Source organism: Siniperca chuatsi, linkage group LG15 (assembly GCF_020085105.1).
Source record: "Siniperca chuatsi isolate FFG_IHB_CAS linkage group LG15, ASM2008510v1, whole genome shotgun sequence".
Taxonomy (NCBI): Eukaryota; Metazoa; Chordata; class Actinopteri; order Centrarchiformes; family Sinipercidae; genus Siniperca; species Siniperca chuatsi.
In genome coordinates this window covers 13688990-13706412 of record NC_058056.1, presented here as the reverse complement: position 1 = coordinate 13706412, position 17423 = coordinate 13688990, and the positions used below count along the sequence as shown (strand labels likewise).

The 17423-nt window shown below is 39.3% G+C and overlaps 2 protein-coding genes across 5 annotated transcripts; both read right to left on the bottom strand.

Annotated features, from left to right (window-relative positions):
• Window positions 1-4039: 4039 nt before the first annotated feature.
• ngb (neuroglobin) lies at window positions 4040-9916 on the bottom strand. 4 transcript variants are annotated; one of them, XM_044165815.1, is made up of 5 exons: window positions 7568-9916; window positions 7204-7437; window positions 6636-6744; window positions 6418-6537; window positions 4040-6305 (listed from the first exon to the last, which is right to left on the bottom strand). In XM_044165815.1, exons 2-5 carry the CDS (start codon window positions 7299-7301, stop codon window positions 6153-6155), a joined length of 480 nt encoding a protein of 159 aa, XP_044021750.1. In that variant the 5' UTR covers window positions 7302-7437; window positions 7568-9916; the 3' UTR covers window positions 4040-6152. The 4 variants fall into 4 exon arrangements, with proteins under 4 accessions (XP_044021750.1, XP_044021754.1, XP_044021752.1 ...); XM_044165819.1 differs by having other exon boundaries at window positions 6445-6537; XM_044165817.1 differs by having other exon boundaries at window positions 7204-7359.
• Window positions 9917-10062: 146 nt separating this feature from the next.
• fam161b (FAM161 centrosomal protein B) lies at window positions 10063-17400 on the bottom strand. The gene is made up of 9 exons (XM_044165806.1): window positions 17262-17400; window positions 15963-16199; window positions 15351-15880; window positions 14142-14452; window positions 11304-11422; window positions 11042-11209; window positions 10824-10923; window positions 10584-10744; window positions 10063-10362 (listed from the first exon to the last, which is right to left on the bottom strand). Exons 2-9 carry the CDS (start codon window positions 16178-16180, stop codon window positions 10281-10283), a joined length of 1689 nt encoding a protein of 562 aa, XP_044021741.1. The 5' UTR covers window positions 16181-16199; window positions 17262-17400; the 3' UTR covers window positions 10063-10280.
• Between the last annotated feature and the right edge of the window lie 23 nt (window positions 17401-17423).

Here is a 17423-nt window from a genome sequence, read left to right as displayed (position 1 = left end):
CTCATCTTGTGCCATGAACTCCTTATTGCTCTCCTCTACTGTGGTCTATGATGAAGGGTTTTGAGAGGCAGTGAGTCAGACTTCATGTGGTAAGTAGTAGTCCAAGAGTGAATGTGCACACAATGCCCTCAGGAAATGTTCAAAGGACATTTAGCATACAATACTGGTTTATGACTAATGTTAAAATGTACCATTTAAAGGAATAGTTTGACATTATGGGAAATACGCTTATTTGCTTTCATGCAGGGAGTTAGATGAGAAGAAAGATATCACTCTTGTTTCTGTACGTTAAATATGAAGCTACCATCTGCAGCTACAACTTAGCACAACAGGAGTCTGACTGTCCAAAGGTAACAAAATTTGCCTACCAGCATCTCTAAAGCTCACAAATAAACTTATTATATCTTGCTGGTTTATTCCATACAAAAAGTGTAAAAACAAGAATTTGTGGTTTTACGGGGGTTACAGGGGGAGTTACTGCGGCTGGCGGTCTGGCACAAAACCCCCCATAAAACTACAACTACTACTCTTAGGTTTACACTTAGGTTTTTGTATGAAACAAACAAGCTATAACACACACACACACACACACACACACACACACACACACACACACACACATATATATACATGTGTATATATATATATATATATATGTATATATATGTATATGTTGGTAGGTAGATTTCATATCTACCGTAGCGTTACAGACACGAGAGTGGTATCCATCTTCTCATCTAACTCTCTGCAATAAAGAAAATAATCGAAAAAATGTCTAACTATTCCTTTGAAGTCTGACAAAGTGTACTACTGATGACAGTGATTCCTTTGAACAGACTGTCTCTCCAAAGATGATCACAGACCAGATCTGGGAAGAGGGAGCTAATGAATGCAGGTGCATGTTAGCTTAGTGTTTGAAGCAGTGTGTCTGCATACAAACTAGCCTCGGGACAAGCCTCTGTAAATACTACAGGCCTTGGTCCCTGAAACCACATCTGAGGGTGGATGGGGCAATTAATTGTATGAGCATCTGCTTTTATCCAAACCACACTGGAAAGCGCTAGCACCATGGTGCCAATGGTTGATGCTGTTCCAGCAAAGTGGCGCACAAGTATGTTTTTTTCTGAGAAACATCTCACAAAGACTGGATGGATGTAATTTTTCTGCAGTGAAAGGGTTTCTAAGAAAAAAAAAACAAGATAACATGCCTGCCATTATATATAGTGCTTCTTCGTTGCTAAGAGTTACGAAAGAAGAAAGAAAATTCCCTGACATTTCCCCTGTCACCCGTGGCAACTGCTGAGAGCATGCTTCTTAGTGAAAGGTGAATTCCTCAGGGTGCGTGGCCTGCCGCTTGCCTTTCTCCTGCCCAGATGCTTAGAATAGAAAATTTCTCTGCCTCCTGCAGCTAACATATTGTCACTCCCATATGGGTTAGTTTCAGCATGCAAATGTAGCTTAATAAGATGGTGTTGTTTAGTATTTACATAATATTGTGGCTTAAAGTAGTGGCAATTTTGTTAATAATTTAGAACTTTTTATCTCCCCTAGAGTATATTATACTCTTCCAACAAACTTGTATAAGAAAGTTCTTCCTTGACCTTGGAAATAGCAGTTGACAAAACAATTACCATTACCACAAGGTCCATTTATTAGCTGTGCAAGAGCTTTTGATGCCATCTCACAATCTTCCTCAGCAGATGGATTTTGCCCAGTTTTAAATTTAAAATTTTATGTTCCAGAGCACTGTAAAGACTTTTTGTCCATGGTGGCTTAAAAATTGAGATCAAAAGTTCATCCTTGACCTTGGAAATGGTAACTGACACAACAATCTCACCACAAAGTCCATTTAGTAGCTGTTGATATGACCTTTTTCAATCATATCACACAATCTTTCTCAACATTCAATCTGAACCTTGTGCTGAGATCATTTGTCAACTTGGTATGTTTCACAGGGGGATTACCTTATTTAATTAAAAAGTTTCAGGTATAAATTGCCTTCCTCATTATCAAAGCAAAAAGTGTCAAGAATAGTTATCTAATGCAGCAGACCAGCATCTAATGAGCCACACTGTTGCACTGGGCGACATGTCCTTTCATTACCATGAACCTGGGCACTGTAGTGTATTTTGAGTCAACCCCACATACACCATCCTGCTGCCGTAAATAATTTCTAATGTCTACACAGCAGCACTATTAGTGGGGCAGCAGCTTCAGCCCTCTATCTGTGTCTACACAAGATGCGTTGAGGCACAACGTTGAGTGTAGGTCACAGGCGTTTTGGCGGCACTCAGAACCCAATACACAATCGCTATAGTTACATGCATAAAACAGAAAGAAAATAAAATTGAAGCGGAGAGATACACGTTTGTTTGCATGAGTAAAACACAAGCTGTTACGCGGCCTGTGTTGACAGCAGTATAGATTAAAATAGAAATGTATCTGTTTTGTCAGACTCAGTGAGACGGACGACTGAAAAACGTGGCAGAAACGCCTCCTGTGTCGACAAGCTATAACACACCAAGTGTGTATTAATCCGCAGCTGAAAATAGTCCTGAATACACTATTTACTCTGGTTTGAGTAAGGTTGGTAAAAACTACAGTGCCCAGCTGGTTTGGGAAATATCAACCTTTTTTTAAGAAGGTACCAGTGGGTTTGAGCCCCAGATAGGACAGGGAATTCAGAAAGTATTGAGAGACAGACTAATCCATTGTTTCGGTGTTTTCATAGGATTTGTTGAAAATCAGAAGATATATGAATAACACCAGCCTTATCCTTTAACCGGTTGTACATCATGTTGGAAGTAACTGTTTTGCAGTTTCTGACAGATAGTTCATTCCCACGGTTGTTGCTTGGCAGGCTTGTGTTGCAGACTCCAGCTCCTAGAGTGCTATCAGAGCAAAACTTATTAGCCTGAGCCTGCATGCGTAGTCACTGTCCACTCCTCACTCCTCTCCACAGTATGATATAGGATGAGTGAGTGATTGAGCAATGCCTTGCTTTCCTCCATCACACACACACACACACACACACACACACGATTCTGGACCATCACTTAACAGTTGCCATGACAACATTCAATACCCCTTCATTCCAAAACACATTGCAGACTTTCTAAAAATAATGTGTGTTGCCTTTTCTCGCAGACTCCTCTCCAGACGACAGTCTTCAGAGCAAATCCTCATACACTACAAGGTAAGACTGTAGAAGTATAGGGACTTATTGATTAATGAGTTACCACAAGAGAAATAAACACTTACTGTATTTTAGTCAGTAGCTTATTGCATTTTGTTGCAATCTAACCATTGGTTGGTGACCTGAGACGGTTGGGTCAGAGACTCCATGAAGCCCAGTGGCTAGACAGCTCTGGCTCAGTGTTGTTCTGGAGGCTGAAGCGAGACATGGAGCATGGAGCCAACATAAATACAGAAGACTCTCAGTGGGACAGAGAGAGAGTGAAGATACTGTTGGGAGTGCAGAGAGACAGATTAAGGCCATGTCAGCCACTTCTCCAACAGCAGAACAGACAGCCAGCTCATGGATGCGACTTTTACAATGATACAACCAAATTGTATATACGGGAGAAATGAGCCTTGTGTATTTAGATAACTCATTACAACGACCCTCCCCTCTGCAGTTCTCTCATTACTATGGCTTCACCTATAGAACACACACACACAAACTGATATTCAAGCAGAAACACATGCAAACTATCTATAAGGATTTTACTTGTTTTTGAAGGAAAATCAAAACCAAACAGACCACATTGCAAAGAAGAGAATGGCAAATTTGTGAAATTCTGTAAACAATCTTGATGTGACATTGTGCAGTTGCATGAGTAAGTGGGCTGATGTGCCTGAAGTCGCCCTCGTCTCTGTAGCCAAGAGCAATGGATCTTATGTAACACTAGGGGATGGGCTGTCAGTGGGAAGGAAATCAGGCATCGTGTGATTGATTTCAAACGCAGACCATTGTGTTTGAACCATGAGCAGTCTGTAAGAAACACTCTGAGAGCGAGAGGAAAACACACTGACCTCGTTTAGCAGTAAAATATCCACAGATCACTTTATTTAGTCTCAAGTAAGCACACAACATGTTTTTTTGTAGGATGGAATCCAGTTTACAAAGAGTCTAATAATAATGTGCATTTTTGGTTGAAGGATAACTAGGTGAAGTCATCGCTGTTCAGTAGCAGCTGATAATGATGAGGTAGACAGTGACACACCCAATACGTACAGAGCTGGATGTTAGCGGGATAACATCCCACTCATCAGTTATGCCTGCTAAAAAGACCTAACGTCAGGTAATTGAAAACAGAGACATGGAGAACAACAACCTGCATAGGGCTGTGTACTGATACTAAGAAAAGAATCACTACAAATACACCACCTACACAGTCAGTTAATAAACATTACACCTGTGGGCTGGAAAGTACAGACTGAACATACTATGCAGGGATAAAATAGATCAATAGAAAACTTTTTCTAATTTTCTGTAAAGACCGCACATTTAGAAGTTGATAATATTTCTATTATTTTGATTAAACGAAACCCGACTAAAAGCAGCAAATTTGCAAGTTTGTTTTCTTGTATTAGGTTCATTAATTGGAAATCCACACAAGGTAATATATCTGGAGGATATACTGTACAGTACCTCACATTTGGAAAAAAATAAAATAAATCAATGCTCTTTAACTACGCATACATTTCAGAATATAAAAATAAACTTTATAAATGTAAACTCAGACTAAAGCGATAATAACCACATATCAGCAGTTTGGATTTACAGTTGTATGGTGTTTTTATCTAATACTTGGCGCACTGTTGCTAAGTTACTTGGCATTATGACCATGAATGTAAATAACAGCTGAGGATGATACATACAGTGTTATGGCAGCAAGAATAATGACACATACATATTGGACAGTGTCGGCACACAGTATCTCTGTATAATTTGTTTTGTGTTAAAAAATTAAAAAGGAAATCAATTAAGTTTCTCTTAATCTCTCTGTTTCATAATCCAAAACAAATATTCACTTCCAGCTTCACTTCCATGTAGAAGTTCTGTGATGGAGAAACACAGGCCACTCTGCTTATCTTCACCGCTAAAGCCGAGGTAATACTACGCTTGTAGCCACAACAACACAGTTAATAAGCATTACTGAGATAAGCGACTACAGTACAACAAAACTACTTTACACTAACAATGACTGGAAACTGATAGCCAAGGAACAAAGATGTTATAATTCCTCCAAGATGCCCTTTTACTTTCAAACTCTAAAAGGTCACATAACAGTCTATTAGTTAGAGTTTAACAGTCAGTTGAAGCCTAAATGAAATATTCACAATCTCTACGGAGGAGAGCATCACACACCATGTCGAGTAAGGTGCACGTGGACGCCTTAACAGTCATAGATCTCTGAAGAAAGCTATCAGAGAGTAAAACAGTTCTTGTCAGTATCTATTGAATATCTTTTTTTTCTCAATCTGCTTTGCTTATCATCAATAAGTTAAATGTTAGATAACAAAGTCACACACGAAAAGAGGTGTAATGTGGTGTGTAATATCAATAGAAAACACAGTAATGATTATGATTAAGGTGATAGGATTTTCTGCTGTAAAATCACATTGCTTTGTCCCAAAACTTTGAACATGTTTTGTAAAGTATCACTGTGTTCCAGTTAGATAGAAAGCTGCCCGTGCTGGCCACAGTAACCATCGCAGTTTGAGTAGTGTGTGATGCCAAAACATAATATCAGGTGTTTCACAACTTTGCAACTCTTTTAGGATACATCACAAAGACCACTACAGTCACTGTTATCATTTGAGTAGATATATCAAAGCCATTATATACAAAGAGACTCAACAGTTATCCTTGTTGCTTTTTCTCAGTGTGAGGCGCTCAGATTACAAGTCCAGAATTTAAGCAGGCTGGCTCAGATCCTCACAGCTGTACACCAGCATTACCTGGTAGCTAAACATCCACAGCAAAGAAAATAAACTCTGCGATTGGTCGATCCAATTGTAAAGTGTAACCACACCATACATTTGCTACGCTATGCGACCCCACTCACTGAGCAAATGTACGGCATTCCATGGTAACCATGTTGAGTGATTTGACAGCAAACGCTCAGCAGCTCCCGCTGAGTGCCTCAGTCAGCCTTGTCCTCACCGTTCTTGGCCCACCCTCGGCTCATGGCTGCAACCACGATGCTGTACATGTTGAGCCAGGCTTGACGCAGCGGTGCTGTGTAGGCCTGGCCCAGACTGCACTGCAGCATGTAGAGGAGGGACTCACCCACCATCTGAAGAAGTCCAAAACAAACAAGAACACAAACACAGAAAAACAAACATATCACAGCTCATTCACTTGTGAAATTGTTTTTTGAGAGTTGTAGTATGAAATGTTGGTCCTACAGCAAATGACTGTGTGTTGACTCCCACTGCCTGATGCTTCCTCCCAAGGTTGAGCAGAAAGTCCTCCAAGGAGTGAAGGTCGTCCAGGTGGCTGACTGCTGCGTCGATCACAAGCATCACCTGGGATCACGTGAAAATACACATACAGAGAGCGTCCAAAAGTGTGCACAAGTACGAACTGTATACTTGTAGTGGTCACTGCGGTGAACGGAGCTCACCTTGGTGACATGTTCCAGGAACTCAGGGCTGGAGAGGCAGTCTTGTGTGGAGCCACAGTTTGTACTGTAGTGGAAAAGACTGAGGAGCGCAGGGTCCAGCTCAAACAGTCTACCACAGACAAATACCACACTGTTCTATAAGTGTATACACATGGCATGGGTTGCCAAACATCCACACAGACACAAACTCAATCTGTAAATCATACATCTACAAATCTCTCCTGCTAGTCTCTGATTTAGCGGCAGCTGTCTCAAAGTAAATTGTGGATTATTGCAGTCTGTCGCCAAGCAACAAGTCAAGCTTCCGGTCCCTGCGTGGTTAAAGTGTGCAGCGAAGGATCTACTGTAGTTTGATTCTCTCTCCACACCTGTGATACATATTCTAACACCACAGCTATTCAGTAACAACACAAAAAACACAAGCAAGATCCTATTACTTTTCGTTAAAGTGTTATTAGAATTCATGTTAATGAAAGGATAACTGCACAGAATAACAATGTTTTCTTCTCTCACAAGTCACTTTACTGTCTAATTCCACTTGAATCATACTGATGGTCTGAAACATTACCTGGAAAACATGATGACACCATGAGGAACTTTGTTCTTGCCCAGGCTCTCCCAGCTGCCTCGTATCAGCTCCTTGTCTTTCCCTGACAGCTTCTCCATCCTCCCTCAGGCTGTAAACACGAAGCAAGTTCTTCTAGAGGGGAAACACACAACTCCTCTACAGGACAAGAAGGCTCAGTTTGAGGAAAGCCATAATGTTCGAGTTAATCCACGGACCAAACTTACGCCAACCCACCTGGAAAACAAAGTGGAGCATCAAGTGAGCGTAAGACAGCTGATTTGGTAGTAATGTTTCAGATATAAAGAGGGGGAGACGGCTGCAGGAGATATGATTCCTAGGCTAGAGACGTACAAACATACTATACCTTCTTAAGGTCAGTCTTCTCTCTGAACTTCTTCTGGTGCAGCCGGGCTTAGGGGTCTGTGTGTGTGTGTGTGTGTGTGTGTGTGTGTGTGTGTGTGTGTGTGTGTAAGTGAGAGTGTGTTTGTGTGTGTGCAGGCAGCAGCCTTGCCTGACACTCTGGTGCACTTGCGCTCTCTTTCCCCAGCCCACGGTTCAGTCAGGGAGACAAGTTCTGCCACGCTCTTATCTGTCACACTGGCTGCTATCTCTCTCCCCTTCCCGTTTGCCTCTTGATATGCTCTCTCTCCAGCACTGGGGATATTATTCATGCCACTGAAGGAGAAAAAGAGGGATCTCTCTCTTCTGCTCCAGAGAGGCTGCAGCGAGCCACAGCTCCTCCTGCAGGTGAACCAAGGACTAAAACATACGGAGACTATACATGCACACAACTCTGCACACTCAACATACACTGCACTTAACAAAATACATGGCCTTGACCTGCACTTTTACTTTATAATCAAGAGGATTCAAATAACAAGAAATTAAGATGAACAACAAAATAACCAGAAAACACAACATAAACATTTAATGCAACTGCTGATGTTTTAAGGCAGGTGCATGTAAAGGCTTTGGACCCAAAAGCACGACACTGAGACCAGGCTGGTAAAAAGAAAAAGTTTGCTCGAAAAGGTCAAAAACAGGCAAAAGTCAAATCAGGAAGGCAAGGGAGATGAGGCAAACATATACAATCAGGGACTCAGGCTAGAGAGCAGGAGCTGGGGGGCAGGGTCACGACAGGCAGAGAAATTGTCTGGAATTCTAGGCAGAGGCACAATAGATGATCTGGCGGGGAATGAATGGAAGTGGGCCAGTATGGAAGCTACTGGGGTGATGGGGAAGTGGGAACAGGTGTGCAGGTGGGCAGGGCAGATCAGGTGTTGGGGAATGGCGGGAACACAGAGGTTACTGCAGAGCAGGTGGGAGTGACAGGATCTGAAATTACAGGAGAGTTAGTACATGGCAGGGGAAAAAAGCAGAGGAGGAAAATGTGAGGCTAGGAATTGGCTGACATTGTGACAGTGAAGTCCATTTGAGGCCTATATCATCTATTCTAGGGTGTGTCCTCGGCTGCCTACATTTGCAACCCATGCATTTACAGAATTAAATGTGTGGGAATTTTTATATCGTTTAGCGGCTGGAATAATAAAAGACCTGAACGCACCACCTTGGTGAAATTATATTGTTCATCTGCTAAGTAGAGCCACTCCTCAAACAGCGTGATCATAACATTCGGTGGCCAAGTGCACAGCCTCTCATTAATCTAAATGAGATGTGTTTGTTCCCTTTCTCAGCTTCCACACACATTTGAGGCACTACAGTTTGTTTAAATAGATGTCACAGGCGTCTGCTCCCATCACGCATCTCACGGACTCAGGTTCTCACTCGGGTATTATCTAACAGGTTGGGAGAGATTGGTTTTGTTTTCAGCCGTGCACCGGGGAATCAGAGGTGCACAGCGCTCTCCTGGGAGACTACAAGGCAGAGTGGGGAGGGATACACGGTTCCCATGACAACCTGACAGGATGGAGCCCTTGAAGCTTTGTCATGTGATGTTTGAGAACTCCGGGAAGGGATTATTTATTACATCTATAAGTACTAATGTGACAACATTTTGGCTTTTCTACTTTTCTTATCTTTTCAATTATGCACAGTTAATCATATGCTTATTTTAATGCACAGACAGTCATTCTGAATACTTTTAGTCACCTTTTCTCTGCCATTCTCTGTAGAGACGCACATCAGTCTGGCAGCACAAAATTGTATTGTAATTGTATGTAACATATTGAACTCTTATCTGCTTATCTACAAAAAGTACCCATATGTTATATGTATTGGTCTCCATGATCGCATTTTGATTATGATTATATATATATTCAGACATTCCCATGTGGTTTGTAAGTAAAAATGCTTTCTAAAATTCCTGGCAGTAAGCTGTGGGTCTAGGGGCTTGGAGCAGACCAATGAACTGGTCTCTGTGAAGTGTTTATTTAGGTGGCAGTGTGGCTGTAGAAACAACTGGGAACTTTAACCCAACCACCTGAGCAAGGCCCATGTCAGACGTTTGGTGACCTTACGGGACCTGTCTGAAAATATACATTTATTTTATTTTTTAAAGAAAATACAGCTAAGAGAAGTGACAGATAAAATATCTTACTGTAAAAGTATAATCTTTTTTTATATCGGAAGCTTCTTGATTTAGAGTGGGTTAAACACAAATTAATGTTACAGACACAGTGGTCTCAACTGGTGTTCTCATTTTGTTTTTGAACTGTTTATTCTGGTAACCAAGTGTTCATCATCCTCTAAATTACAGTGTTCATATTCCTTAGCAAAATTATTGTCATAAAACCAAAAATAGCTTTTTTTATTTTCAAAATAATCTGTGTGTGTGTGTGTGTGTGTGTGTGTGTGTGTGTGTAAAACTCAAAGCATATAAAATATTAATTACTTAACATATACAGTTATATAAACTTTTATTTTCTTTCAGTTGTAACCCCTCACATTTGTGATTGTAAAGTCCAGATGTTTTGTAATTTCATAATTTATAGTTGCACATCTTAAACTATCAAACGCTTGGTGCGGATAGTTAGCTGGGACATGAATCATTTTTGAGGACAATGTTGTTTTCTAGTGGAGAGGCCACAGGGAACTCTGTGCCGCCTGAACCTTTTTGATCATGGCATTTCTTCCCCTTTGGACTTCACGCTCTTCTCTTCCACATCTTCAATTTTCTCCCCGTCGTCTACATTTTCTTCCCTAAATCAGACATGTTGGGTTAGAAAATGGCTATATTGTAATTACATCGAACTTTTACTTGGCTACAGTATTTGTCTTTTCTTCACTAAAGACTGCAGGGCAAGCTCAGAAAATTATGTAATGTAATATGACCAAACCACATGAAGTCCTTGGCTCTCAAGCACCAGTGCTATTCATAATTTTACCGGACACAGTGGTATAAAAGTTCTCACTTTGTATACCTGCTATGAATGTCATTCTCATCTGTATCGTCCTCAGATCTGGAGGATGTTGATGTTCCTCCTTCACCTGCTTCTCCATTTTCTTCAACAAATTTCTCCTTTAAACCGGCTTTCTTCAGCTTGTTCCTGTATGTCTGCTCTGCGTGAGCCTTTGCATTTTTCTGCCAGTAAAAACTCAAAGTTATGCTGGAGGGACATTTACAATGTGATTTACTCTTCTCAGCTTACTATGCCACTTACCTGTTTCACCTGTTCAAACAAATAAGGGCGTTCACTAACTCGTGCCTTCATATCCCGTAACTCCCTCGTGTACTCTCTCATCCTTTGTTGGTCAGCCTCCCTTCATGTAAAGAAGATTATAGTTTGAGCTACTGTGGCAGGCGTGTGTGGTTGTTGTGATGTGACTTGTAAAGGTTGCAAAATTGGAGAATGAATGGCCTCACTTGACCAGTACTCACCGATGGTGGTGTAGTTTTTCATTATACACTTCTTTCAAGCTGCTGTGTGGGTCCAGCAACTTTGCATGGAGTGTGACTGTCTTCTTCATGGCCTGGGACCTCATCTGGTACTTCTTTAACCAGTCTGCACTCTCTTGATTCTTGCTATCCCTCATCTCCATTGACTTTCTGTGAAGGTAAAAAGGATTTAACTATTCTTAGTGTGTAGAAACTATACAGAGCAAAAAACTACTGTCTAAAGTTCCAAAATAATCCAAGTCACCTGATGGCCATGCAGCGCTTCCTTACAGCATCTGTGATGTACGTGGGGAGTGTGTCTGTGGACAGTGATGTTAAGGCCCCAAGTGACTTGCTTTTACTGAGGTTACTTATTTTTGGTACCTGTAGATGAGGGGGAAAATTAACATTAAAATAACATTTTACCTCTATTACTGCTGTGCAATATCCTCCATCTCATTATAATCTTACAGTTACTTGACAGTTCATGCACTATTACCTTATACCGTATTATTATCATCACCCGGTAACCCACTTGGTACTTCACACTTATTTTATTTTATACTTATACCCACTTGGTACTTAATTTATTTTCTGACCTGTATTATAGTGCATTATATTTTTTGCTTAGTACTTCTATTCCCGTGTGCATTGACGTGATAGTGAGCTGCTGTAGCAAAAGAGTTTCCCCTCGGGGATCAATAAAATAAAGTATTTCTGATTTTTGTTAGCTGAAATTAAAACAAATGTATCTTTTAACTTTTTAAATTTAGAATTAACTTTGTTTTATCCCTTAAATACTACGGGGTGCAGTAGTAACACCAGCAAAGTATACATCAGAGTATAAACTGATGTAAGCTAGATGTAAGCACGAAGGCCTTTATATAGACAAATCGGAGCAGTGAGTTGTGACGGATCTAGAAGGTTTTCTGTCAGATGACACAGCATAGCACGACTTATAGAAGCAGAACAAGTGTATCAATTTGTTGGGGAAAAACTCTTCATTCATTGTGATCAAAACCAAATGAAAAGAATTAAGAATTATTTTTAGTCTCATTTGTTTGAAATGTAAAAGTACTGTAGGAGAACTAGAAGACCAATGTTGCCTGTCAATAAATGAATAAACTGTGTGAGAAAACCCTTGGTAATTCCTAAATAATATGCTTAGTAATGATGGATTTCTTTCTTTCTTTCTTTCTGGCTGAAATAAATTTTAATAATTAATTTTCAGCTTTTGTTTGTATCAACAATTACTGAGAACAATCAACACAACACACTTCACAACATTCACAGAAAAAAGACAAAATGACAGAGATTAATTGATGAGATTCCGAAGGTTTTTGCACTGCACAGTTTCGCGTTAATGTCTATGAGGTTACTCATAGTATTCTGTTTTTGTTTGTTTTGTTTTTTCAGAGAAACCACACAGTATAAAACAGTATGCTTCTGAAGTTATACATTTATTAACTATGAAGACATTTTGTAGAATTACCTGTGATGTTAATCTACAAATAAAGAAGCTATGTATCTACAGTAGCTTCTTTACGTGCCACATCTTCAGCAACAAGGCTAAATATATCTATATATAGTATTAGTTAAATCAGATGAAATCTGCCCATAAATGTCTGACATGGGTCATAAAATAACTCTCTGGTAATTGTATAATTTTGGGCACAGTCAGAGGACATATGAAAGGAAGACAGGAAGGAACTTTCACTGATCACAAAGTTCATTCTACCACTTTGGATTAGTGTAAATTACTGTTATTCTTATGTAATTACTGTTATAATTATTTTTACTCTGTAATGCCCTCGTGTGAATCATCCATTCAGACAAATTTCAATGAACATACATAGGGATGGTCTTGTGATATAATTCCTGCTTGAACTGAGGAACAAAAAGTGAACAAACATCATATGGTTGTGTATCAGGCGCTGTAGAAATGGGGCTTGAGTTAAACTTGATAAATTATGAGGTGGGGAAAGTTTGAAATACAACCGTTCAAGGGAGGGGAGTATTCCCTCTATGAATAGGGCCCACTGTACATATTTTAAATAGCTTTACAATTCCACAACTGAAGGGACTGGTATGATCGGCCTAAAAAAATAACACATAAGCCATACAACAACTTAACCCATACAATAAATCTTTTATCATCAAACAAATTACTCCCAAGGACCCAGAATGGAAAGTCAAATGAGACCAGGTCAAAATCCTTTGTCATATTTTAAGAAATACCCACTTCAGAGTGTTGAAGGACCACAGGAAGACATGATAGATATTATACAGTCAGAAAAAACTTTAGGGTAAACATCTGTTCTTATTAGGCCAGTTATTGTACATTTGGTGGAATTATAGTGATATGGACCTTTTTAAACGAGCAAGGATTTAGGTAATCAGCACTGTTTGTCATCTAGAACATTAGAGGCTTTAAGAAAGGCTAGTGGTTTCCTACCCCCTTAAAAAGAGATGGGTAGTGACTTGATAAAGTGGTGGGTGGATGTGTCTCGAACCATCCATCAAGCAGAGAAGTAATTTAAAACTATAACGTGAAGCCATTTGTGCCTGTTGCTTTGGAGTCCTGGATGTCTTCTTCTCATGTAATTCCTCTAGAGACACTGTCTCTTGAAGACAGGCATTATTCTTTTTTCATGCATTATTCTATGCATTATTATTCTTTAATGATGTAATATTTTTGAGAAAGTCATTAATTAATTCTCAGACCCCTGCCTACCATAATTACCACCTCTGACAAATCTGTTGACCATGAAAATTCTAAAACTTGAATTAGATTACTGAAATGCATGTAAAGTAATCAAAGCATAAAATTCAAAAGTATAGCAACTAAAATTAGCTCATATTCTGAGAATATGAATATATTCTTTCAAGGGCTGAGAGAGCCAGGGCACATGCATTTGAATGTACATGGTACTTTTTAAGTGTATATGACAATAACATGAACCTTAAGAAGTAACTCAAACCAAACTGCACTGAAATTAATGAATGAATAACAGCAACTAAAAAAATAAAAACCAATTAAACAATTTCAACAAATTCTCATAGTAAACAAAACAACAGGTCTGGGTAAAAAAATATGTTTTACCTGTGAGTTTTCAGGGCTCATCCTACTTTGCCTTGCAGGGAGAGCTGATGTCCTCAGAAAGAAGGGCTGACATTTTATCACATCTCTACTCTGTGTTTTTCTCAGCACCTCAGTCTGCAAGGCTTTGTGCAGCCTGCTGAAATCAGGGACCTGATGGATGATTTTTGGCTGGAAGCTGGGTCTCTCATCCAGGAATCCCAACTTTTCTTTCCTGGTGCGCTCAGCAGTGCGAAGTTTCCGGCTGCCAGACACAGTAGGATTCTCATGTTGCACTGTTGTCTGAGTGGGGACTTGTCTGCAAAGCTCCTGGTCTGCACAGCATTACAATAAGGTACAGAAGAGGATGAAGTCATGTCAGTGCATAAAGTGTATCAGAGGTACTGTATACATGCATCCAGTATGGCACAATATAAATTAGGTGTGTAACATTGTAACACAATACAATTATAATTGTGTCTTTCAATACCAGGTTCTCATTTTATCACAATTACAGAAGAAAGCACTGCTTTTGTTTGTATATAGGCTGCTGAGAAGAAGATTTGAATTAATCTAAATTGATCAGGTACAACTACAGTGTTTCATTCACTTTTAAATATTATTAAGACTGACTGTTACTATAAATTAAAAATGGAAATTGAAAGACACATTCTCAGGCACTACTTTGTGACATCACCACATCATATAAAATTGAGCTATGCATTTCAGGAACATTACACAACATAACAAGTAAAACTATATATTGACTATACCAGTGGTCCCCAACCTAGGAGTCAGGTTAAGAACCAACAGTAGGATACATCTGAAGGGTTGAGAGATGATTAACAAGTTAGGAAAGAAGAAAAAGAAAATATTTCACAAATTATATTTATGTTTTCTAACCTTTCTTATATCTTTTGACTTTTTTTAGTTTCACCTATTCAGGCCTCTAAAACCTTTAAAGATGGAACAACCTGAGAAGGAAACATCACTCTTTGGTTGAACCGCCCACAACTAACACATGCAACTTGTGACGAGGGGTTTCACAAGTAGGCATTGTCTGGCTGTAAAGGGTCACAAGCCAAAAAAGTTGAGAACCAGTGATGCTGTATATACTAAGATGGCAGTATATTCTGTCTGTAAAGTGACATATAAAGAAAGTTATGTCACATTAATTCAAACTATTATACCACTCCACTTGCCAGCATCATCACATCAGAAAAGGAACCCCACCTTTCAGCTCAGAATCTGACAAGTCTTTTACTTCTTTATGACGAGTTTTCCTAACAGTAGCAGCCTTGTTTTTCTGATCATGTGAGACTTGGTTTAACATCGCTATCAGCTTCTCCCTTTTCTCCTTCTCTCTCTCATGGAAGCTGAAAGGTTTTTGAATGGAGAGCAAGAAGTCCCTCCTCTGCTCACGGCCCTGCTTCCTCTCCTTCTCTCTCAGCTCCACCATCTCCTGATAAAGGGGCTGAATGACATCGCTGGGGGCTGGGAGAGCGCAGAACTTCTTCTGACACTCAGCCTCGGCCTCCTCCTCTTTGCTCATCTGTGTTGTTTTAGATAAAGCTAACCGCTCACACTGTTGAGTCTTGGTAGGAGTCAGCATGGAAGTCCTGACTGAACAATGCTTCCAGTTTGTTGGAGATACCAAGGCTGAAGAAGATGAGTTAGGACTCTCTGACTGTTTGGGATGGTGCAAAGTCTGTTTGTCTGAGGTCAGGGCAGATGTAGAGGTGGATCTCCTTATTCCCACATGTCTGAAAGAAACAGTAAAGATATTTAAGAAAATAGATATATTATAAGTATGTCAAAATATAAAAGACATTTGAAGAAACTTACTTGGCCTGATGGTTCACTTCATTTTTATCACCGGAGTCTCGGTCTACATCTGTTGACAGTAGAGCGTTCTGATGAATCCTCCTCTCCAGCTCCTCCCTCTGTCTCCTCTCTGTCTCCTGCAGCTGCTGCCTGAGGGCCTCACTCAGAGCCTTCAGCTGCTGCTGGAGCATTAACTCTGATATGAGTCCATCTTTCAGCAAGGTCTCCAGCTTTGACATATTCCTCTGACCTGTGAAACTAACAAAACAAAAAAAACAAGGAGACATGTGCAAACACATCAAAACACACATACATAAATAATGACATAAAACGTAATATAAACACCACTTACAAAGTACATATTGTCCAATTATTTGAGCTCTATCAATTTTCTTAAATTTAATAATAGTTGAACAACATTTTAAATAGAGCAGACAGGATTAGTCAATTAATCGATTAGCTGGTGGACAGATAATTAATTGGCCACAATTTTAATTTTAAGTGATTATTTATGTAATTTTCTTAAGCAAAAATTCTCTGGTTCCAGCTTCTCAAAAGTGAATATATGTTGGATTTATTAGCTGTAAATGCTTTTCTTGATTGTAACTTGAATATCTTTGGGTTTGGACCATTGGTAGAACAAAACATGCTATTTAAATATGTTACCATGGGCACTGGGAAACTGTGATGGACATTTTTCACCATTTTCTTACATTTTGCAGACCAATCCATCGATTAGTCGAGAACATAATAAGAAAATGATTAATCTATAATGAAAATAACTGTTAGTTGCAGCTCTAATTAAATCAGTTTTTCTCAATTTTATATAATTAGAAATTGAATATCTTTGGCTTTTAGATTGTTGGTTTGGACATAACAATCAATTTGCAGACGTTCCCTTACACTCTGGGAAATTATAATGACCATTTGTCATTATTTTCAGTCATTTTACAACAATAATCGTAAATTATCAATAAATTAATTTAAAAAAATCAAATGATTAATCAATAATGATTTTTATTATTTAAATCGATTTAAATCGTTACTTTCAGTTAGTTGCCCTATTTTGTATTTGTATTTCAAGGCTAATATAAACAAGTTACACACATCAACTCCACCTCCAGTCTGTGTAAACGGGTTACCACGGCAACCAGCCCTCTGCGCTCTCAACATAGTCGATTTAGGAACATGTATTTAGCAATAGCTAAGCTAAGTTTCTATACGTATTCACGTTTATGCTCTATTATCTGCCACTTGAAAGCACATTTCAAAAAATTGAAACAACGATAGTCAAAGGGAAAGTAATAATGTGCCACCAACCTGGTCAAAGACGAGTTTTAGAAAGTATTTCTTGGCGTCGAAACTCGTATATCTCCGCTGGCAAGATACACTACCTCTTTTTCGGTAAGCTAATGAGGTCTGTTGTTGAAATTAAGTTGACAGAGTCTTTGTGTTACACCTGAGACGAAGCAAGTGTCTTTT